The 24,486-nt window shown below is 37.6% G+C and overlaps 1 protein-coding gene across 2 annotated transcripts in view; it reads right to left on the bottom strand.

The window, feature by feature from the left end:
- SEMA3C (semaphorin 3C) overlaps positions 1–24,486 on the bottom strand; it is a 181,724-nt gene that overhangs the window by 92,535 nt on the left and 64,703 nt on the right. For both annotated transcript variants that reach the window (XM_025449263.3, XM_025449262.3), the window contains exons 3-4: positions 2,064–2,224; positions 874–936 (exon numbers count right to left, since the gene is read on the bottom strand). In XM_025449263.3, the coding sequence (XP_025305048.1) occupies positions 874–936; positions 2,064–2,224 (224 nt within the window). The remainder of the gene's footprint in view (positions 1–873; positions 937–2,063; positions 2,225–24,486) is intronic.

Below are 24,486 nucleotides of genomic sequence, written 5' to 3' on the forward strand. Positions count from 1 at the left end.
TCTCCCTCTGCCTATGTCTCTGCCTCTCTCTCTCTAGCTCTAGTGAATAAAATAAATAAAGTCTTTTTTTAAAAAGTGAGTAAGTGCATAATAAAACTTCTTCCTCAAATTATTTGTGTAAGAATGGGTAACTCTGATATATGGTCCCATTATGACATTTTTCACAGTTTGAGACAAGAAGGTAAAATGACACAAATGCTTCATTATAAAATTAAATAATATATACATTAAAGATCGGCTTCATGTCTTTGTTTTATAATATTTGAGAATAATTTCAAGTTTCAGCAAACTGTTTGCAGGAATCCATATAGATTTATTTCTTAACTCATTGTATGGAATTTTACCTAAATATATACAATTTGTATAAACGTTGCCCACTGAACACTTATTGATATTCATATCTGCCTTGTTTTTTCTTTCTGTGGCTATTTTTAACTAACAAAGATACCGGTAATCATTGGTGATTTATGCCTCTGGAATGTGCTGGCTCACCAGTACCCTTTTGCCGAGATCTTTCTTTGGAAAACCCCACATGGTATCTGGGAGCTTCTCCAGACACTTGCATTATCATTATTTCAGTGGCCTGCTGAGAATTCCGCAGGTTGGATCCACTAGAACAGGGGTTATTACTGAAATCCATCATGAAAAATGTCAGAATGCAATAATGAAAGCAAGGCAAGAAATTTTTACCCAGTCAGGAATTCCTAAGTTACAGTGTTTAAGAGTTCCAATTTCTTTGCATTTACATTTTTTACCATGTGTCCAGCAGAGGATTTAAAATTCCAACACCCTTTGTCTTACTCTTGGCTGCACTCAAGATACATGGATTCAAAGACCAAATATTTAAGTTTTAGAGTTTTCTTAGGCACTCACTGTGGGATCTTTGCCAGCCATTTTGCACTCTTCGACTTTGATTGTAGATGCTGGCCAGAAAACCTGCTCAGAAAGGAAAATAAGTGTTGCATAATCCAACTTATACATAGGACAGCTCAGTCCTCTTCATTTACTTGATGCTAATGCATTTCTTTAAGGCATTTCTGTATTTATATGTTAAGACATTTTTGGTTATGAACTCAAATTCATAAAGATTTTACTACTTTATTGTAATAATTGTTTTTATTTCGCCCATCAATTTTTTCATTAATAGAAGTCTTTCAATTATATGTGCCTATTTCCCAATGACATAATATTAAAATGAAGTCATTAATGTATACTTTAAAATGTATATTTCCCTCCTTTAATAGTATACTTTTCTCAACTGCTTACACCACAATGAATTTACATTTATATTGCTATTTGGTTTAATATTGTTTCTGGTAAACTACATAGCCAGACTGGTAGATTTACTTAAAACATGCCCCTACGTACTTCAACAACTAAAATCACTTGGATTGAATCCAAGAGATTCCCATCTCTGAAATACTCAGCTAGTGTTCTAAGTCGCTGTAGCCTTAGGTCAAGTCTGACGGTGACGATTATTTTTTTTTTTAATTGTCAGCCCACTGACCCTTGTTAAGATAATAAATTTAGAAGTCTCCTTGTTGTAATGAACTTATAATCAATTTACTTTTATTTCTTTACTACAGTGAAGATCAATTTATTTCCTTCTTGCGAAATAGAATGATAAATGTAGGTCACACTTGTTCACAAACCAGTGCACTTAATAACTGTGTTGCTTTTAAGGCCTTCTTGGATTACATGCAGATGACAAGATAGATCTTCCTTTCGTCTGCTCATTTTTTCAGGCTATACTGTATGGTTCTTTCTGTCTGTCTCTCCCTCTCCCTGTACATACACACACATACTTGTATGCAAACACATACACAGGAAGTATTTCCTTTCAGGTTTTAAAATGTTAAAATCTATGAAGCTAGACAGTGAGAATTGAACTGATTATATTTTCAGTACATGAAATAAGTATGAACTTCCAGTTATTTATTGACATACAGCAGCATTTTCTATAGTTCTAGAGGAATATATAATTTTTTAATCGTATTTGAAATTTTTAAAGAAAAAGGCATCTAACAAAGTCAACATGGCCCTCATGGAAATGACAAACTTACACTCAAAGGTTCTTGACTTATATTGTTAATATTCAAGGAAAGAATGTGATCTTTGCTGCCCACATATATCCGGTCCTGATCTTCATCCATCAATAATATCCTGTAGTCCAAAGGGTGGTGGGACAGGCTGAAGTATTCAGAGGTCTTGGTTTCTCGGAGCTCTGAAATAGTGAACAGCACAATGGCAATAGAGTATCTTGGTTTCACGATTCTATTATCTTAATGAAAATTATTTTATAGAAATATTTACCCAAAAAGTTAAAATATAATTTTCCTCCTACAATAATACATTAATTTAAAAACAGAATTATGTTAGTGGTTATTTTTATTTATTGTCTCTATGTTGAAATAAAAGACAAATAAATCAATAAATCCAATGTTGAAGTTTGTAATACTATCTTATTGCAAAATTATTCACATTTTGTAAGAATCTCAACTCAGTTTTATCACTGGCTATCATCCCCTCAAAATGAAACTAGATCAACCAAAAAAATACAGTAAGTGAGCAGACTGGACAAAAAAACCCAAAAGCAATGACAGTGTGATGTCTTCTTAGCTTCTCTCAATGTTTTATGTTTGTAATCAATACATTCATCATTTTAGGATTGGTATTTTCCTACTTTAAATATTTACCTCCTTAACATAATTCTAACTAATTTGATCTTTTTTTCTATAAATTACTTGAAAACAAATCTACTCTCTCCGTTACACCTCGTGCAGAAGGCAATGTTGTTTAAATGACAGTCTACCAATATATATATCTAACAGTAGAGCACAAATATTCAGATGATCTGAATATTTAGATTTTCAGTATCTCAATGATCATGGTCTTTTGAATTATATTATGTGTAAAATATGTGCCTGTACAGCTAAACTTTGAAGACAATGAATGCTCCATGACAATTAAAAGATCAATAATCAGTATAGCAGATTCAATTTTCTTTCTAGTCAAAATGCTTCTTCATACAATTTATAACTTTCCATTCAAATGGTTCAGTAATTCTTTATTCTTGGGATTATGATCTTAAAAGAGTGACAACTTTATAAAGGAGTTTGCTTTCACAGTTTACTATGTTTCAATGATGGATTATTTCTGAATTTTAGACATTGAATTGCAAATGCACTTCTAGAAATTCTCATAGGCTGTGATGTGACTTAACCCAAAATCTGAAATAATAAAAATTCTTACAGAAAGCCTTGAACTACATTCTGTGAGCTCTTGGGCCATGTGGAAAGATAGAGAAGTCACAAATTTAACCTATTTCCCAGGCATATCAGTTCAGAATGTTTGGCATTATATTCTGTAAGCAGTTCTACATCTAGTCAATACACTGAAAATGTTATGGGAGTAGCAAAGTGATTATGAAGCCAGGCTGTGGCACCAAACTTCCTGTGACATTGAACAAGTTACTTAACCTCCTTGGGCTTTAATTTTCTCACTTGCAAAAAAGCAACGATATCACCTCTACTCAGAGTTCCATGGAAATCAATTGAATTACTACATGTGAATATTTGAAATGAAGACAGAAAAAGCATTTAATAAATTTTAATAATTATTACTGTTAGTATAGTATTATCAAATTTGAATTACTAGATACACATTTTCTTTTTTAATTTTCTTTTAATTTAAGGAAGTAGATTTCTAAAATTACTAACGCATGATCATAAAACATGACAGTATGTTATGACATAACATGACAGTAAAGTGTAGGATTCTTTTTATGTGGAAGAAACCATTAAAAAGTAATAAAAAATACTTCAGAAGAGTCAAGAAGCAAGTCATGAGAGAAGACAGGAACAAAAGACATTGAAAGAGGATTTAAACAAGAGAATATATGACAGATCTGGAAATCGGAGACTTGGGATGCAGAGTGCTGTGTGGTACGTGAACCTAGTTAGAGGTTACTGAGCCTCAGTAGGCATCACAGACAGGTGATGACGTTGGCAGCAGTGGTGTCACTGGCTGAGCAAGACAGAGGAAAGGGATGTCATTCAGGAAAAAAAGCGAGCCCCTGCCAGACTTCAGAGGTTATTGCTGAAATAGGGGAGGAAAAAAAAAGACCCAAGAGCTCAGAACATGAGAAAGAATATAGAATCCAGTAAATGCCAATCAAAGGTTGCAAAGACAAAGGCTGCTTTGATTTTGCCTAAAATTCAAGGTGTTATATAAAGCTTACTTTTCATCAGATGGAGGAGACTCAGGGTTGTATAGTTTTTCTATAAAAACATCAGGAGAAAGGTATAGCTTGGGGGTGAAGAATAAAAGTTCAACACATACCTCTTCAATAAATAACTCTCCAGTGAAATACATAAACTAGAAAAGTAAAATGTGACTGAGTTTGTGGCCTCCGGGGCCCCAACCACTGGGGTGTGAATTCGAGCTTTGCCATTTCATTTCTATGTATTCTTGGCAGGTGCCTTTATCCCTCTGCACTCCAGTGGCCTCATGTGTAAAGTCAGAATAAGAATAACGGTGCCTACCTCATAGGGGGTGTTGTGAGGTTTAAATTGTTGATATACACCGAGTGCTTAAAAGAGTGTCTATCCTGTAGTGACTGGGGTTACGTTGCTATGACTTGGAAAAGACATCGAGCTTCAGCCATCAAGATAAGAACAATTCCTTACACATGGAGGGAAAAATCAGATTCCCTGATTTTAATTTATTACTATATTTAATACTTCATTTTTTCACATGTAGAATGAACTCAAATTATTTGAAGAGGACAGTAAAATAATAAAATAAGTAGTTTTAAAGGAAAATAATTTGTGTGGCAGATCATTTTAAAGTATGTGAGGCTGGAAAACTAAGAGATAAGAATATTCCAGATGTGATGCTGATAAAGACCTGATACACTAAAAAAATGGAAAGGAAGAGTTGATCTGCAGAATGCTTAAAATAAAGGATTTGGAACTGATTTTAGATGAAGTTGAGCTGGGGTAAAAGGAAGCTGAAAACTAAGAACAAGAGAAAGAACATGCCTTGACTAGTTTTGAGGGATTTGAAAGGGGAATTTCTTTGGTAGAGAGATTATGTGAGTGTTGACAGATTAAATTCTAATCAAAGCAGATATGTCCCCCAAACATGTAAAATTAGAATATGAATTTGCCACTGAAAATATCAAGTCTGCAGGTCGAGTTTTTCCAATTCCTCTCATGGGTTATGTGAGTCTTTAAGAGTCGACAGCTCTGAGGAAGCCCTAAGGAGAGTAATTCTAAAGTGAAAAGCAAGCACAGAGATGCACTGATTGTTTTATCCTAAAAGAGCAGCTCCGTGATTGAGACTGAAAGTGAATCGTGATGCATAGGCAACAGTGGGATGTGGTGGGAGTACAGAGTCGGAGTCAGACAGTCCTGAATTGAAATTCCAGCTTCATAACTTACTACATATATTATTTTAAGAAAGCTACCACAGTTTGCCCAGTGTTGATTTCCTCATGTATAGATCGGTGATGCCAACACAGAGCTCAAAGGATGTTGCACCAGCACACACTAGAGGACCAGCGTGTGCTCCTTTCAGCAAGAGACATTGTTGACCTTCCATCTAAAAGAGAATTTTCCAGGGCACCTGGGTGGCTCAGTGGTTGAGCAGCTGCCTTCAGCTCAAGTTGTAATCCTGGGGTCCTGGGATCGAGTCTCACATCAGGCTTCTTGTGGGGATCCTGCTTCTCCCTCTGCCTGTGTCTCTGCCTCTCTGTGTGTCTCTCATGAATAAGTAAACAAAATCTTAAACAAAAATTTAAATTAATAAAAGAATTGTCATTTTGTTCCCTGTAGGCAGAACTGGTCCATACCTACCATAGTTGTCCCACCCACCCCTAGCTAGTGAGTGGTTAAAATGTGACATGTGATGAGTTCTGGTCAGTGAGATCTAAAGGGAAGCCTTTGCAAGGGTATTGGAAGAGGTTTCTTCCATCTTAAAGACTACCACAAAAAAGGGGGTGATTTCTTTTTCTGCCTCTGGATATTGGTATGTAAGGATATGATATGTGCAGCACTTGTAGCTTACCAAGAAGATTGCTGAGAATGGCAAGCAAAAATCTAGGGGAAAAAAAAAAAACTGCCTAAAGAAATGATAAGCTCTAAAATAATGGTGGAACTGCTCGATCACTGGATTACTGTTATATATGATAAAAAAAAATCCACACTTTTTTTTAGATACTTGATCTTTGCATTTCCTGCTGCTGAAACCCCTCCTAATTGCCACATCTAAGTATTCACAGCCCCTACCTGCCACCTTCTCATCCTATCATGGTTTGTTTCATTCCAGTATTTTTCCAGATAGCCTTTTTTCTTTTTCCATTTTCTTCCAAATATCTACTGAAATAAAAACAAGAGTGGGATCTCAGCTGGGAAAACAGCCTCAACTGAATTTTACTTGCAATTAGCAAATAATGGCAGTTTTCCTCTTTATCTGTTTCATTAGGGAATAATCAATTTCTTGCATTAGTTCAAATACCAGAGGGGGCGATAACTGCATTAACTAGAGACCTTTCTGGTCCAAGGATTTTATCTATTTTTCTGAGCCATAAAGCTATCTTCAAATTTAATTACCTGCCTCCCATTGACAGTTGACAGCTGTTAACCAAGGAAGATTTACTTAGGAAGTGCCCTGTTAGAAACCTAGAAGCCAAGGTTATTTTGTTTAAATGCTATTTAAATTGCTGTTAGTGAGCAATAATTGAACTCTGGAGCTTGGGAAAAAAAAAATAAAAATAAAAAATAAACTTTTCTTTTCTTTTTTTTTTTTTTTTTTTTGGAAGAAAGAGCATTTAGAGCATTTAGAATAAAAAGCATTGAGGATTTTTATCCATAAAAAGATTGACTGAACAATCCATCATTTTGGTTTAATGTAGAGCCAATGTTAAGTCAAATGAATGATTCGATGATTTGGTCACACGGAGAGAAAATGACTGATTGAATGACTTGTGTGGTGAGAGAAGGAAGTCACAGTTACTGGTCTTTCATCAGCAAGTCAGAGAATAGCACTGCCCTTTATTTCTTTAAATCTTAACAATGTGTCATCATTTTTATAGGGTTGGACATACAACGAGTTGTGTTGTTTCTCAGAACATGCTCAACTGATTGAGAAGGAACTTTGGCTGAGAGTATGTAGTGTTAAAAATGCAGTGCCCCACAAAAGGCAGTGCAGGTCTAAGTCCCTGGGAAAATCTCCTGGGAAACAGTATTTAAAAAAAAAAGAAGAAGAAGAAGAAGAAGAAGAAGAGTACTGCATGCTTCTGCCCTGAAATCCGCATTATTGTAGAGTTCTATGATGGAAAATTACTGTAATGCCTTCCATGCCAATCCTCCCTGAGGGAAAATTTGCAGCACAAGATGCTTACCTGAAATTCATGTATTGACACGGATTTTCCTTTGTAATAGAAACTACTATGAGCCTTGAGATTTTAACCAAGTTTGGGAGAACAACACATTCCCCCAAAATATAAACCTTAGCACTATAAACTTCTGGGTTCACCTGACTATAGTCAAGATATTGCTGTGGCAATATCTTGTAATATAATGTAATATACAGTAATATATTCTATCTATAAATAACACTATCTTTAGCCACATAAGAACTAACATTTGTTCTGTTTAACTAGTCGGATATCTCAACATATCTCTGGTGACTAAATCAATAAAAATTCATTCATGTGCTCAGAAATGTGATCTCGGGGGAGGGGTGTGGAGAGTCTCCCTTTCATGAGCAATATATATCTGTTAAGCTATTAAGTAGGGGAACTCACTCACCCAGAATACTACATTATCTTTGGCCCTTTATAAATTACCAAGTAGAAGATCACTTGACTGAAAATCAATTCCCAGGGTCTCTCTATTAGAAGCCTAAGCTATGGTCACTTATTAATTATATTTAAAGTTCATGCTGAGGGGGGCACTTGACAGGATGAGCACTGGGTGTTATTCTGTATGTTGGCAAATTGAACACCAATAAAAAATAAATTTATTATTAAAAAAATAAAGTTCATGATGTGTTAATAGTTCTGTTTTCGATACATACATATTGAGCCCCTATTGCAGCCGCCTAGACACTGCTCAAATAAGAGGACACAAATATGAAGATCTCATGCCCTTACGACAATTCCAAATCTTATCTTACGTTGTGTTATTCTGTTTGGCTCGCCCACCTTGACCTCTCACCATAAATGTTAGCTCTCCCCCGGGGCAAAATGCACATCTACAGATTTCAAAGTAAATCCTTAGGACATCTTTTACTTCAGAGACATTGCTACTGACAGGATAATTTCCTCTCCAGAATGTCTTATCTCAGAAGAATTTTAAGTAGAGTGGGCTTAAATGACCCATCCTCTCCCTGAGGCTATTTTGAAACTGGGTTAGAAACTGAACGCCTGGGTGACTCAGTGGTTGAGGGTCGGCCTTTGGCTCAGGTTGGGATCCTGGGATCAAGTCCCGCATCGGGCTTCCTGCAGGAAGCCAGCTTCTCTCTCTGCCTTTCTGTGTGTCTCTTTTGAATAAATAAATAAAATCTTAAAAAACAAACAAACAAAAAACAAAACAAAACAAAAAAACTGAACTTCACCAGTCCCTTTAAGACAAACAGGCAGTTAGGGATCCCCGGGTGGCGCAGCGGTTTGGCGCCTGCCTTTGGCCCGGGGCGTGATCCTGGAGACCTGGGATCGAATCCCACGTCGGGCTCCCAGTGCATGGAGCCTGCTTCTCCCTCTGCCTGTGTCTCTGCCTCTCTGTCTCTCTCTGTGTGACTATCACGAATAAATAAATAAAATCTTAAAAAAAAAAAAAAAAAAAGACAAACAGGCAGTTAAAGACCAGAGCAGTGAAACCAGAATGAACAGATGGCTCCTAATTCCTACAGCGAAGAGAGGCTAGAAGGCATCTTGTTGAAACCACATTTGCTAAAAAATAATAGCTCCAAATAGCCACCACCTGTGGGCTTACCAGTAGGAGTAATGGTTCTAGGTGCTTTATAAACTCATTTCATTTAATTGGCATTCAAAGCCTTTGTGTTAGGCCTTAATATTTTTCCTTTCCACACATAATGAAACTAAACTTCAGAAAATTTGAGCAATCTAACCAAGGTCACAAAGTAATGAGTAGAAGAGTCTAGAGCCAGGACTCAAGGCAAGGTGAGTACCTTAATCCATGAATTTAACTAAATACCCTCTTGTTTTTCAAATCAGACTTTATTTAACACTACATGTTGGGCTTCTAGCATGTTCGCCCTGCACATGAGTCTGTGCAGTTATCAAATGTAATATAAGAAATGCCTCTGCTCTTCAATTTTCCTTGCTAGTTGTAGAGTGTGGCAGGGGGTCGGGGGAGGGGTGTCTACACTCCAAACAACTTGAGAACAATAAAAAAATTATCAGGGATGCTGTTCTTACTAAACCATCATAGCCAAGTCTGAGAAAGTCTACTGTGAAAGTGAGATGATAGAGTCAAACATAACCTCACATAAAGGTAAAAAGTTCTCCTTTTCTGTGGTTTTTGGTGGGTGGGTATGATTAGCTAAGTGGAAGCAAAATGCCAAATGGATGAAAGAAGGACTAAGGGAAACAGTTCTTTTCAGTGAGCCTGGCCTGGGAAGGGTAACAGTGAATACAGAATATCTCCCAGGAGTTGTGTCAGAGGGAAAATTAGCCAATACACAGAAGCCTTGAAGAAGGACGGCTCTCATTCTAGTTTGCCCCAGATCGTCCAGCTTGTGGCTGTTTTCCCAGCAAAATTATCAATAGTGCCTCTTTCACACTCTGAAAGGAGTCAAGATTTGGATGTTAAATTACACGGTCACTTCACTTTTAAGCCCCCTTTCTTGTTTGGCATGGCTTTCCATTACTTTTAGAACAACATCTAATATTCTTCATGTCCTTACTTGATCTGGTTGGAGATTACTTCACTAAAAAATCTCAATCATCACTTCTTACCTATTTTCTCTGTGTTATCACCCTTCTGGTTTTCTTTTCTTTTCACACTTCTAAACACCCCTTCCTCCTTTCTGCCTCAGGGCCTTTGCATGTGCTCTTCCTCCTTCTGACAAGATTCCTCTTGCTGTTTTCTAACCCCTACTCATAACTCAAGTAGCAATTTCGACGGAAGTTAAATTGGATGCCTCATAAAGGCTTCCTTGATCCTCTAGATGAGGTCAGGTCCTAGGTCTGTCGATATTTGCTCAACTTCTCTTTGTGGTTTTCTCTTAAAGCCTGCCTGGAAGATTACTTGAAATGTTCTAAAATACCACGGAGTAGAGGGTGAGGGACTAAGCCCTATGACTTGCTAAGACCCTCTCTGTCTCCTTTACAGTTTTACAGATGAAACTGCCTCTGAATACAAGACAAAGTTCTTTGTCCATTCAATTCTACACTTTTTCTGCTACATTGAGTCCTAGGATCTTTTAATCTTGGTGAATTAAAAATTATGAGCATGAAGGGTGCCGGGGTGGCTCAGTCAGTTTAGTTCCTGACTCTTGATTTCACCTCAGGTCATGATCTCAGGATCGCAAGACTGAACTCTGCATCAGGCTCCATGGAGCCTGCTTGAGATTCTCTCTCTTTCTTTCCCTCTGTGCTTCCACCCTCCCCTCCCCTGCTTATGCAGTCTCTCTCAAAAAAACAAACAAACAAAAAATTCTCTCTCCCTTTCTCTCTACTTCTCCCCCAACTTGTGCCCTCTCTCTAAAAACAAAAACAAACTATGAGCATGAGCCAATAAAATAAGAAAAAATGCTATTAAATTTCAAAAATTCAGGCTTACATGATTATAATTTATTCCTACTAAAAGGTAAGGTGTATGGGGGGAAGAGAGGAGGGTCATTTTGGAATTAGCCAACTGAAACTAAAGTTCTAGTCTCATCATTTGTTGACACAGGGCTTGATTTGCTTCCCCTTCCCTCAATCACTCCCTTCTAACCTCCTCAACCTTAGGCCTAATATTTACTAAAGACAAAGAAGAATGAGAGATTATTTATAAACGAGACTGATCTCTGATGTTCTCTTGCAGCAATAAAGTGTCCATCAGGGAGAGCCTAGGTGGCTCAGCTGTGTAAATGACCTGAGCCGTGTAAATGGCCTTTGGCTCAGGTCATGATCCCAGTGTCCTGGGATGGAGCCTGAGATAGTGGAGAATCAAGGGTTGAGGGTCAGGCTTTCTGCTCACTGGAGAGCCTACTTCTCCCTCTCCCTCTGTTCCTCCCTTCCCTTGCTTATGCTCTCTCTCTGTCAAATAAATAAATAAATATTTTCTTTTTTAAGAAAAGGGTCCGTGAAAATAATCCCTTTACCACTGTTTATAAGAAGTATCTACTATTGTAGAATATCTGTAAAACTAATGTAATCTTTCACATTACTATAAATCTGACAGGAAGAAAGGTTATGTTTAAAAATCTGGCTTAGAAATATGACCAAAGAAATACAACTGTATCTTTTCTGGAAAAATGAAGCTAAATCAAAACCTAAGGCATTCTGTTCCCTACCTAAAGCACAATCTATCTGTGTTGTGTAGTTCAATCAATTGGAGAATTACAAATTCTGACTTCTCTTCCTCTAACCTCACTTGAGAGACATGAAAGCACACTTCTAGAATGTTAGGTGTCTATCTCTGGCTCCTTGTATGGGAAGTGGCTAAATTGTATCTCAGGGTATGAAGAATATACAATTGGGAAATAGCTAAGATGTCTTGAGAGTCTCTGAACTGGAAGGAAGTAACTTCTAGAAAGTAGAACCTAATCTGAATCCCTTGTTAAGCTGTGGAGGACAGCATGGATGAGCTGAGCCATCATTATCATTGGTGTTCCTATCGTCAGGAAGGCCTCAGTTTCGGAGTGTCCACTTGAGACACAAACAAAGGAGATAAACTTGGGGAGGAGGAAACACTTCATCTGACACCTTCTTTCTAAAACTCTTGACACTTATGGAAAAGCTGCCTTGGAGCAAGGTGTTCAAAAGCATTGGGGAAAAAAAAAAAGCATTGAGTAGATCCAAGGTAGTTAGCAAAATGAAAGCAGAAACATAACAACAGAAAGCCAAAAACAAAACAAAACAAAACAAAACAAAAAACAACTATGGAGAATGTAATAACAATTGGAGAATGGTGTACTTTAATATATCTCTACCAAATATAATATTGTGCTTTCATTATAATTATTTATGTAGAGATTTGAAGATATGGAAAACATTTTTCAGGCTATTTAGTTTTAAAAGAAGACTATTCAATATGAAAACAATGAGTAACATTATTCACAGAAAATAAGAGTAAGAGGAACTATTTTAAAATATTAGCACTAAAAGTCTTTTGGTGGTCAGACATAGAAACGTAAAGACAAGAAGACAATACCTCAAACCAACACGTGTACAATGGACAGGGGGGAAGAGCTGACATGGAATATTATACCAGCAAAACCCCAGAGCACACAGAATAAATACAACGGACCCCACTCCTCCACGATGACCCCAAAGTGACCACACTGGATCCATCATATGGAACGATTCTTACAGTAGCATTTACACTTGCCTATCACAGAATTTGAACTGTTTATTGGTTTTCCACACTTTGAAACAAAACTTCCTTTGGCTATCTTGTAGCCTTCTAGTGGAAACTTCCAGTCAACACCTTTGATTATAGCAAGAGTAGGAGGAGATTCCATGTGTTGGGTGAGGTCCCTTGTCACATCACCACCCCCATAAGGTTCTGTGACCTTCATGCCACAGCACTCTATGACACAAACCTTACCTTTTTATAATATAGTAGGTTCTACACAAAATTAAATTATTCTTTGTGGTATGTATTTATTTAGTCACCCAATAGATAGTATATAAGCCAGGGCTAGGTGGAAAGATAAAAATTCTTGGTCTCTCTCCTCAAAGTAGATAGTGAAGACTGGAGGGGGACACAAGCAACTATAGTACAAGCAGATGCCTCGGGGCACCTGGGTGACTCAGTCAGTTAAGCATGGGTCTCTTGGTTTTGGCTCAGCTTATGATCTCATGGTCATGAGGTGGAGCCACCTGTGGGCTCAGCACAGAGTCTGCTTGAGATTCTATCTCTCCTCTCCCTGACCCTTCTGCTTGTGCTCTCTCTTTCTCTCTCTAAAATAAATAAAGAAATCTTTAGAAAGAAAAAAAAAAGATAACTCAGGAAATAAGAGAGAACTGACAGAAGGTTAAGGCTTCCTGGAAATAAGAAAGTCTTAAACAGAAGGAAATGCTTGACCTTATTTCTTCATTTAAAAAGTATTAGTTGAGCCACTTTACCTATTAAACCAATAATCACAGTGTAAATGCCAACATTTACCAAACACCAACAAAGTATGGTAAAAGACAGGATAAGTGTTTAAGGCAAGAGCAGCTGCTTTACATCAAGAGTCAGAAAAAGCCTCTGTGGGTAAATGTCATATAAGGTGTGACCTGAGGAATAAATATGAGTTGACAAACAGTTTCCAGAGAGTGGAAAGAACTTAACTAGAAAGCCTGAGATGGGAGATTCCATGATGATGAGAAGTTTCTGGAACTGATAAAGAGGAGGATTTGGGTAGGCTTTGTCAAGCAGAAGTAAGGAGTCAACCAATATGCAAAAACACAAACTTCTTGGATGTCACACAAGCAACAGGCAACAATGCAAACTCCTTGTGTCTCAAACCAAAGTGGTTGGAGTTTTCCAAAGTTGCCAAAGGTGCCAGCGGAAAAAAATTCTGAGAAAGTGCAGGACATGATCACTTACACGTTTGTTAAAATAAAAAAAAAAAAAAAAAAAAAAAAAGTATGTTAAAAAGATAAATTCTGCTACTAAAGAGTTCATAAGAGCAAGATTATTTTATGATACAATATTGAGTGAGTAAAGCAGGATAAAAATATTTGCGTAACTAAACTACAAGATGTCTGCATAGAAATAAATACGCACGGACAAACGTCTTGGAAAATCTTCAACTTGTTAACATTCTTCTTTATGACGTGCTCAGTTAAAAATAAGAGTCTGATAATACTGATGGCTCAATTTAACCTTCTGTCAGTTTAAAAAATTATAATTACTCTTTAATCAAGTCAGGCAGCGCAGACTTTGTCTACAGACCTCTATGTTTTAAATAACCTCTCATGCAGGATCTGGTTGCACGGCACCTAACGAAATGCTGAACCACACAAAGAAAGAAATACCAGTTATCACTAACCAGAAAACTGCTATATATTGCCAAAATTTTTTGGTCTCTAGATCCTTTCAGGATGGACCACCCACCCACAACTTTTAGTAAGACAAAGACAAACTATTTGGACTTTAATAACCCAGCTCCCCCACCAGTCAAAATTCTTAAACTCTGCTCTCACTTGATGCATTCTTAAACCCATTTCATTTACACACAGAAAAGTATCATAAACTGTATACAATAAACTCTCAAATCTAAAGACCTGGGCTTCATGAACAAAGAAATACAGAGATGTTTTCCTAAAGAGACAGCTATTTTAACTAAACATTATTGAATTCAATGTGACTCACTGTTTAGCCAAGTTACTGCACTTGGCTTCAAAACAGAGAAACAAGTTGGAGAAATGTGGAGGACAGTGGAGACACGTTCATTTCACTTGAAACTCAGTCTCCTGTCAGTGCAGAAGCCTCCTCTCCTCCTTTCTTCTTCTATCTCTCTGGACATTGTGGAAAATACAAGGTCAGTGGCTCTCAGTGCTTGGCCGCTAGAGAAGAGTCTTGGGAGGGGTCCTTGGGCGTGTGCCTCTACATAGCAACACAGCTCCCCTTTGATTCTTTTCAAGAGAAACACAAAAGACCTGACTACGTTTCCTGCAGCTTTGAAAAGCCTCAGACTCATCATACGTACAGAATGTACGCACATACAATGTATACGCAGCACATTTCTCTTTTCTTCATCCTCCACTGGGAAACCATTTGATTCCAAACTTCACATGATGGTATTTGGAGATGGGGTGGGTGAGGCATCATTCAGTCTTTCAAAAGAGAAGATCAGCGTTGCACTTTTCCACTTTTGCTCTGGAAACAATATATTTATCCTTCCTGGAGGCACTTCAGGGAGAATAGCACAATACGGACACCGCGTGTATTTATTTTATAAAATGCTATTGCCTCCATGAGGTAAGCATTAGCCAAGACTGTCTCTTTAATTTTCAGGGGACAAGTACAGTCTTTTTGTGGAAATAAGGCACACTTAAAAGAGGAACTGACAAGCTATGGGAAACCAAAAGTTTGACCCAAGTATTAACAGCTCACGGTTGTCTTTTTAACGTGGAGTGAAGTTTCATTCCCCTGATTTATAGCCCGTTTTTCTCCTGAATTTCAAAAAGCAAAACATATTTTACTAGGCAAAGTGACAGGTGTAGATAGTTGGGATGGTGCTATTTGAGGGATTTCACATTACACAGTTCGAGTGACTTAGCAAGATTAAGTCAAGCAAGGCACTTTATGCCCTAAAACCAGAAGAGTAGATAAACAGGTTTCTAGTTAGGCATTTGCCTTTGGTTCTTCTTCATCAAAGAGACACACAAAGCTGTGCCTCCATAATTTTAGAACTTTGCAAATTTTATTACTCATAAATAAGTAATGTAAGAATAACCAAGATTGTCTTTTAACATCCAAGTGGAAAATTAATTTGAGTTAGTACAATTCAATTCCAAAAATCATATTAGCCTAACACCTAGAGATAACTGAAATGAAATTCTTTTGTTTTTTTTGTGTGTGTGTGTGTTTCACCTAATGCATTTCTGGAGTAAGTCTGATGTTCGAAGGCAGAGATATCTATGCTCAAATCTTGGCACTGCATCTGACCAGCTATGTGGCTTTAGGCAAGTTATTTAAATTATCGGTGCCTAAGTGCTCCCACCTGAATGATGAAAGTAATACCTACCTAGTGGGACAAATATAACAGAAAGAGAAAATTTGTGAAACACCTCAAGCACAGTAGCTATCTATCACTTGTTAATTGTTGATCTCTGTGCCAAGATGAAAGTTTCAATTTTTAAACACGATATTTGGGCACTGTCTTAGCTTTAGGCCATTACTCTGCAATTGTCTTCTGAGCTAATTTAGCTAAAGTCTGTGAATTAATATCCAATTTATATTGAAGTATAATTTGTGTACCAATAAAAAAGATGTTTCCAAGTTCTAGCAAAAATAATTCTCAAATTCCATCACAAAAAACAAATGATTTTTTTAACAATACAACTTTTCTTCATCTTTTTCCAGTCTGTCACTCTTGAATTACCACTCATGCTACCTTCCACATATTGAGAAGACATGAAGGACCTATCAACTTACTAAAAAAAGTTTGCACTGTCTTATTTAATCTTCACAGCATCCTACTAACTAGGTCCTACTGTTTTCTGCATTAATATATGAAAAAAATGTGGATGAATCTTGGGTAACTTCCCTAGTTTTGGATGTAAGTCTATATGACTCACAGTCCATGGTTCCTAGCCCTTCCTGGAGGATGAGAACACACTCAAAGGAGGATAGGGTCTCCTTCACTTTTCTCTGGGGATAGCAGTGTTTTTCAAGTTTTAATATATGGAAGAGAAATATGTAAATTGCTTATTAAAAATAAAAATCCATGGGAATAAAAATAGTTCCTTCCAGAAATACTTATTCAAAGAGTCTTCTCAGATCTCTCCGTTGAACACATCAAACTTATTGTAGTACCAGGGTGATTGCCAAAGAGATTGACCAAGATCTTCCTATGGTTGCCTCATTTTTATGATTCAGATCTTAACTGGCACCTAGTCTGAGGGATATCTGTCCTCACTTTACCTAAAGAAAGCCCTCCCAGGGGCACCTGGCTGGTTCATTGGTTAAGTGTCTGCCTTCAGCTTGAGTTATGGTCTCAGATCCTGGGATTGAGCCCCACACTGGGCTCCCCATTCAGTAGGGAGTCTGCTTGTCCCTCTCCCTCTGCCTTTCCTCCTATTCATACTCTCGTTCTCTCTTTCTGTCTCTCTCAAATAAATAGATAGATATAGATCTTAAAAACAAAAGAATGGCCACCCCTGTTATTCTCTATGTTGTAGTCATATTCTATTATCTTCAAGTTTTTAAAATTGTTTCTGGCCTTAAGTCTCAAATTTATTTTAAATATTATACTGTTTGGGATAGAATTAATAAAACTGTGTGACTAGTAGAATGGTTTAGAGTCTACACATTTATATGTGAATTTTTGACAAGCCTTTTTAGAAAATCATCTCATAAAGAACTCAAGATCTTCCAAAAAATGAAACTGTTTTTCTTCACAAAGATTTGCATGAAGATTAGAAATAATTTATACTTTGGCTCAATTCTCTTCTTTCCACAAAGAATTTAAGGAGAGTCTTAAAAATGCATGAAACAAGGGGCACCTGGGTTAAGCATCCGCCTTGGGCTCAGGTCATGATCCCTTGGGCCCTGGGATGGAGTCCCACTTTGGGCTCCCTGCTTAGTGGGGAGCCTGCTTCTCCCTCTCCTCTCCCCCTACTTGTGCTCTCTCTTCCTCTCTCTAGCTCTCTCTCAAATAAGTAAAATCTTTTTTAAAAAATGCATGAGATGGAAACAGCTGCAACATCTGTGCAGAAAAGCTTTCTCCCCAATTTTTCTCCCCAATTTTTTTTGGTGTGTGGTCAGGGCATCAGGGTATATACCCTCCTTGCCACATCTTGTGTCATCTAGCAAAATTACTTAATTCTTTGGAGCCTAAGTATGTTAATCTGTGATGAAATCATATCTAATGGGTTTATTAGGATAAGTTAAGAAATTAAAGTAGTTAGACAGTTACAGGCACATTATTTTGCTCATCATATAGTGGCTGCTATTATTTTCTTATTTTCAGGGAATAATAGTAATAGCCTCCAGGAAAGTCAGACCTCTTTTTCCAAGTGATATATGAAAAATGACCAATGTGAGAAAACCAAAACTAGGTCTTTCTGTCCCTAGAGACCCTGTCCTTTCCAACTCACCATACCATCTTTCTACATTAACAGGCACCACCCTGTGAACTCTACCTGACTGTCAATGGACCAAGTCTTTTTAAGGAAATGAATGCAGAGTGCTAATTGAGCACATCGCTGTAATAATTGTCAATATATATAATTATGCAATATAGCCATCATGAAAATATCACTCTCAATCTCTGTTTTATATAAATATCCTTCTTTTTGTCAAAGAATTTCACTCCTTACCTGCTTAAGGAGCAGAGCTCACCAAATGAAATCAGAAACTCAACAACAGATCAGTGAGAAATTGTTCTTGAGTCTCCAGTAGCAGCTCCTGAACCCTGCCTGTCCAACCTCTCCTACTTCACTGTTCACAAAGCACAGAAGTACTACTCTACTCTTTACTTCCCGTCCATGAGAGATTTCCACATCACAACTGTTCCTTCACATAAATTGAAAACTATTGTGAGGCAAAAACTGTCAGGAAGCTTGAAAATGGAAAACAAAAAGTAATCATAGTAATCATTCCTGTAGGCACAGAAAAGTGGACAACATCCTTTATGGCACCTTAAACTTTTTTAAAACATGTGCTTCCTGAGTCTTAGTTGGACATCACTAAACCAACTGCTATTGCAAATACCATAAAAATTTAAAAAAAATAAATCATGTCGCCTCGTAACCTATAGTCTTCAAGAGGAGATAGCATATGTTTATAGTAATATAATACAAAGCAGTAGAAAATAACAGTCTTTAAAGACTGGCATAGAATGAATGACACAGGAATCCATCATCCAACCTATAAACCAGGATATCATTCTCAATTCCTCCCTCACAGCCAATCAATCAGCTGCCAAGTTTGCTGATTTACCTCTAAAATGTCTCTCAAATCTGTCCTTTCTTCTCCATCCCAATTATCACCCTTTAATTCTACAGCCTTGTCATGTTGTCTCTGACTGGGTAATTACACGAAATAGCTAATTTCTCTTCCTGTCATTAGTCTTATCTCTTGTTCAAATATTTACTGAAAATTGAGAAAACATGGGCACTACGAGGCATTCTGTGTTCTGGGTGCTAGGGACACAAAGACTGTGTGGCTCTAACCTACAAATCAAGTGGAATTCTCACTTCATGTTTCTACCAGAGTCAACTACCATCCAAAAGTTAAGCATGACCACGTTTTTTACACACATGGCACTCCTGGCCCACTTCAAGTCTAAGTCTATTCAGTGACTTTGCTTTCCTAACTTGATTGTTCTGAGCCTATTAGAAGCTGTGGGGCACTTTAAGAATCTAGGAATTCCTAGGGCCTTTCTTTTTCTCAAAAATTTCATATGCGATTATAGTCATAAAATGTTGCACACAACTTCAGGATGTCACTGATACCTTGGAATTCATTTAAATATCCCTCCAATTTCAATGAGGAGAGTCCATGCACCGAGGTTATAAATGTCCCATTTAAAGGGAAAATCCCATGCCTACAAGTTTGCTAGGTAAGGTTTTTCATGACTTAACCCTTTCTTACTTCCTCAGCCCTGACACTTCGTATTTCCTCCTTGATCTTTTTGTTCCTACAGTCGAGCTACTTGTAATGTCGGACAAAACATCGTACTACCTCCTGCTTCTCAGCTATGCTTGTATTAGTCTTCTTTGCTTTATCTGTCTGGCTAACTTTTCCATGTTTTGAAGGCTTAACTAATCATATAATTTCTATAGTCTTTCCTAATTATTGCTTTCTTTTCTGAGAAATGAGAATAATGACTTACCCTTATTTATTTTTAAATGTTTTATTTATTTATTCATGAGAGGCACAGAGAGAGAGAGAGAGAGAGAGAGAGAGGCAGAGACATAGGCAGAGGGAGAAGCAGATTCCTCGGAGAGAGCCCAATGCAGGACTCGATCCTTGGACCCAGAATCATGCCCTGAGCCAAAGGCAGACGCTCAACTACTGAACCACACAGGCATCTCAATCACTTACCTTTATTGTTAACATGATTTCACTGGCGCTGAGAAGTGTTTTAATTACCTATATTTAACCCTTGCACCATGAGATTTGTAGATCATGCTCCATGTCTTATAAAGAAACTACTCTTAGAGCAGTTAAGTATGTGCTGATCTACTATAGCTACAGAGTAGGAGAGTCGGGATTAGAATCCAGAATCCAGGAAAGCTTGACTTTAAAGTTCTTTCCATTTTAATGCTGTGAGTACTATCCATTCTTATATATATTAGGCCTACCCAGACTCACTTGTTCCACAAATCTAGGCACTTCTTAAAATTTGTACTACTTCTTTTAGAAACTTCCAGAATGCCTTTAAGAGACTGGTAAACTGTACCTATTCAGTGAAAATTATTTGAATTAATCTGTAAAAGTCCTTTATTTTTCAACCCAATTTGGGAGAGGGGAAGGAGAAGAGAAGAGAAAGGATTGTCTCAGTAGGTGGTGTGGCCTGACTTAAAGTATTTGTCATATACCAGGGAGGGAATTTGAGCGAGTCTATTTGCCATAGACTAAACCTCAAACAATCAGTGGTGAAGGACAAGTGTTTTTGATTCTTTAAAAAAAAAATTTTGACATATAATAAAAGTAAACTTTAGGCAAATGAAAATTAACAATTCAACCAGACAGAATTAAGCTTAGGTTTCTTAACATTAGATTCAGCAGCCATTAAAGAAAGTGCTCTGTTAAATGGCTGTATTATGATTTTCTGTATTTACCCAGTCGTAGACTGGGAACAACTGTTCCCATTCTCTGCCAGTTAGGGAGGACCCCGCTTGAACAGCACTGGTACAAATGAGTTTGTGTGTTTTGTTTTTGTTTTTTCCTTTTCTAAAAGTAGTAAGAGCAAATTCACTTGTCATTCTCATTTTGCTTGTGCAACAATTAGGACAAACAATGAATGAGTCAACAATGTAATTAGTCAACAAGAGCTCCAAACACTTAGCGATCTACACAGGGCTTACTGAGGCAGCAGGCAGCAGGCAGCAGGCAGGAGAGCTACGGTTGCTGCCAACAGCCAGGTGGCATAGTGGAAGGCATTTACTGGAAAAAGAGTCAGCAGCAGGCAAACAATAATCTTGTTCTTATAATCAGCTTTTGACTCTTACACGTATCATCTAAAGCAGCCTCAGTTGTTGCAACTGTTAAGAGTTGACCCAAATAACAAGTCCTTTTTAGCATCGGTCTTTTCCAATTCGAAGACTTTCTGAAACTACCCCTAGGCCCTACCCCAAGCAGAAACTGAATTCTTTCCAATTTTACCTATCACTTGCTTTTTCTTCTTTCCTGATATTATTTCCACTGCTACACATGCAACTAATCCTCGTGTCTAAGAAGCAGGTACAAAAATTCTGAACAATGCTCAAGGATGTGCACTTAAAATAAATTTCAATTTGTATATTTCTAGTTTCCTCTGATTTGATGCTGAGAATAAAAACATAACTAATGTTTGGGGACATAAAAAAAACATTCTGTAATATTTCCTTTTTGGATTTTGACTAGAACTAGGCCCCCTGTTTAGTCTCATAATTTACCTTAAAGCTCTAATTTTTGACCTTAGCAAGTCATAAATTCTCTCTTTCTCTCTCTCTCTCTTTTTGGAAGTCATATATTCTCTTGATTAAAATCCTCCATCTATGAAAAGACCCTTTTCCTATCTAGTACACACTCATGCATAAAGTCAAGAAATTGAAAAATTATTATTTATTAGATGATAACTTTACTGCCTTCATGTCTCCATTAGCTTGGACACAGATTAGGGTTCAAGGTCAGGGCATGGGTCACTGTCAAATGTTTCTTCTCTTAATACATTTGAAAAAAATAAAGAAAAGATAGCTTGCATTGGAAAAGTCTAAACCAACTTCTTAGTCCCAACCTTTTTACTGTTTTTGATGTTTTATTCCTCAGAGGTTTTCTACTCTCCCTATTCCTCTGGTAAGTATATTTAGAAAATAGCCAAAATACTCCAATTTAATTTAATATTTAATTTAATTTAATATTTAATTTAATATTAATATTTAATTTAATTTAATTTAATATTTCTTCCTTACATGTCATTTCTGCAGCCTATGTAGTCTGTAAAATCATTCTTTATGAGGTTTCTATTTATAATGATTTTGCTGTGGGATCTAGAACAAGGAATTCTTTTTCTGACTCTGGAATCCCTCTTGAAACTGAACACAGTCTCTTGCAGAAGAAATGATAAGATCATTCACAAACCCACTTCAGGACCCTTCCCTTACCATGTTCAACAGCAACACATGTTTCTTAATCTGAAGAGTTTTACTGCCTCTTTAACCCAGCATTTGAATGTCATACAAAACATCCTTTTGCAAATAAGTTTCCAAATTTAGCCTTAAGAATATCTATCTAATTCCACTATGGGCAGATAATTGCTTAATCTCCTACAGTTACTACTTTCCATGAAAAAATAATATAAGGATATTTATTTAACCTTCATTTTATATCACTTATAAATAGCTTTTCCACCTAAAATTTCAAACCAGAGAAGTAGCAAGACTAAATTTTACTGATGGTGGCAGTTAAAGAATTTTTGATGCTTTCGTTAAACAGACACAAAAAGAAAAATTACTATAGCTGAAAAAATACTTTTTCCTGATTCTAAAGCCTTGACATATATATATATATACACACATATATATTTAATTTTTATTTATTTATGATAGTCACAGAGAGAGAGAGAGAGAGAGGCAGAGGGAGAAGCAGGCTCCATGCACTGGGAGCCTGATGTGGGATTCGATCCCGTGTCTCTAGGATCGCGCCCTGGGCCAAAGGCAGGCACCAAACCGCTGCGCCACCCAGGGATCCCAACATATATATATATATATTTTTTTTTTAACATATATATTTTTAAATTGATAGGCTATATGTCACTTTTATCAAGGTCTCTACTCCATATATAATAAAAAATATATTCATAAAAATACATTTTCTTAAATGGGAATGCTGCTGAATATAGTGGATAATAATGTAGATTTTCATAATAGTTTTGCAAAGGAAAAGAAAATAAACACTATAGATGAGGGTACAGAGTAACAGATACTCTCAATTTCAAATGGTACAAATATAAATTTGTATACTATTTCTGAAAGGCAGGTCAATTAGAGATTGAAAAGTTAGACAAAATCCCCGTGGGGCATAATATGAGTGACTATCGTCATGGCCTTGGAATACGTAAAGATTTTTTTAAATAGGGCAAATAAGTATAAACCAAAAGAAAAGAATAATGAATTGGAATATGTTAAAAATTGGAATCTCCACTTATGCAACAGTAAGTCTACTGATGTAAGAATATTTGTAAACTCTTATAACCTACATAGGGCTGATATCTGGAATGTGCAAAGAACCCCTAAAAATCAGTAAGAAAAACATAATCTAAAATCAAATGTGCAGTATCTTGAAATAATTGCCCCAGAAGATATCCAAGTAAATAACAAACATTTGAAAAAAGTGTCGTGCGGAGAATAGAAATCAAAACTACAATGAGATTCCACAGTATTCCATTAACTAAGTCTTTTGTTTTAATAAAAAAAAAAAAATTAAAGACGGTAATTTCCAAGATTTGCCAAGGATCTACAACAAATGGAGCTTCCATATACTTCTGGAAGGAATATAACTTTGTAATAACCACTTTGGAAAATAATTTGGCTTGGCCTACTCCATCTGAACATATGGCTACTATAGGATCCAGCAATTCAGTTCTTAGGTATGTGCCAGGACACACGTATATGAATGTTCACCGCGGCTTTATTCATCAGAGCTCCGACCTGGAAATGACATAAATGTCTATGAACAGGAAAATGGATAAACACATTTTCCTACAAGGGGGAGCACTCAGCAATCAAACAAAACAAGACAAAACAAAAACCGGACCAAAAGTTGAACCGCTTCTACTCATAGGAATGTCAGTGCATCTCCCGAACAAAACATTAAGCAAAATAAGTCAGACAGAAATGAAATACACTGTGCAATTCCATCTATAAACAGTTCAAAATCGGGCAAAAATGGCACTGCGGTGTTAGAAGTTAGGACACTGGTCCCATTCGGAGGGAATGAGAGGGACAAAAGAGGACGTTTTCCAACCTGGGTGAAGGTGAAGGTAGGGTTGCTCTGCGCTGGCTCACACGGCAGCCGCCTCTACGTGGGGGTCTCCGCCCCCTGCGTGCACCTGAGCTCGGTCCGCGGAGAAGCAGGGGATGCCCCGGAGGCTGCGCTAGTCCCCGCGAGGCCGGCACGTGGCCGAGCCTCGGGTCCGAATCAGCGGAAGCGCGTCCTGCCCTGGGGGGCCCGGAGCGCGAGGTCCGCCCCGCCCCGCCCCGCGGGAGCCCCCGCCCGCCCTCGGCCTCCCCCGCCCCGCCTCTCCCCGGCGGGTTTCAAGGTCTGTGCCCCGCCCGGGACGCGGCTCGGGGGGACCCAGGCTCACCTGGGCGGTCGCGGCATCTCCGCATCCCGGGAGTCTGCGTTGTGGCCACGCCGGGAAGGCGATTGGCCGTCTTGGGCG

Source organism: Canis lupus, chromosome 18, assembly GCF_003254725.2.
Source record: "Canis lupus dingo isolate Sandy chromosome 18, ASM325472v2, whole genome shotgun sequence".
In the NCBI taxonomy this organism is placed as follows: Eukaryota; Metazoa; Chordata; class Mammalia; order Carnivora; family Canidae; genus Canis; species Canis lupus.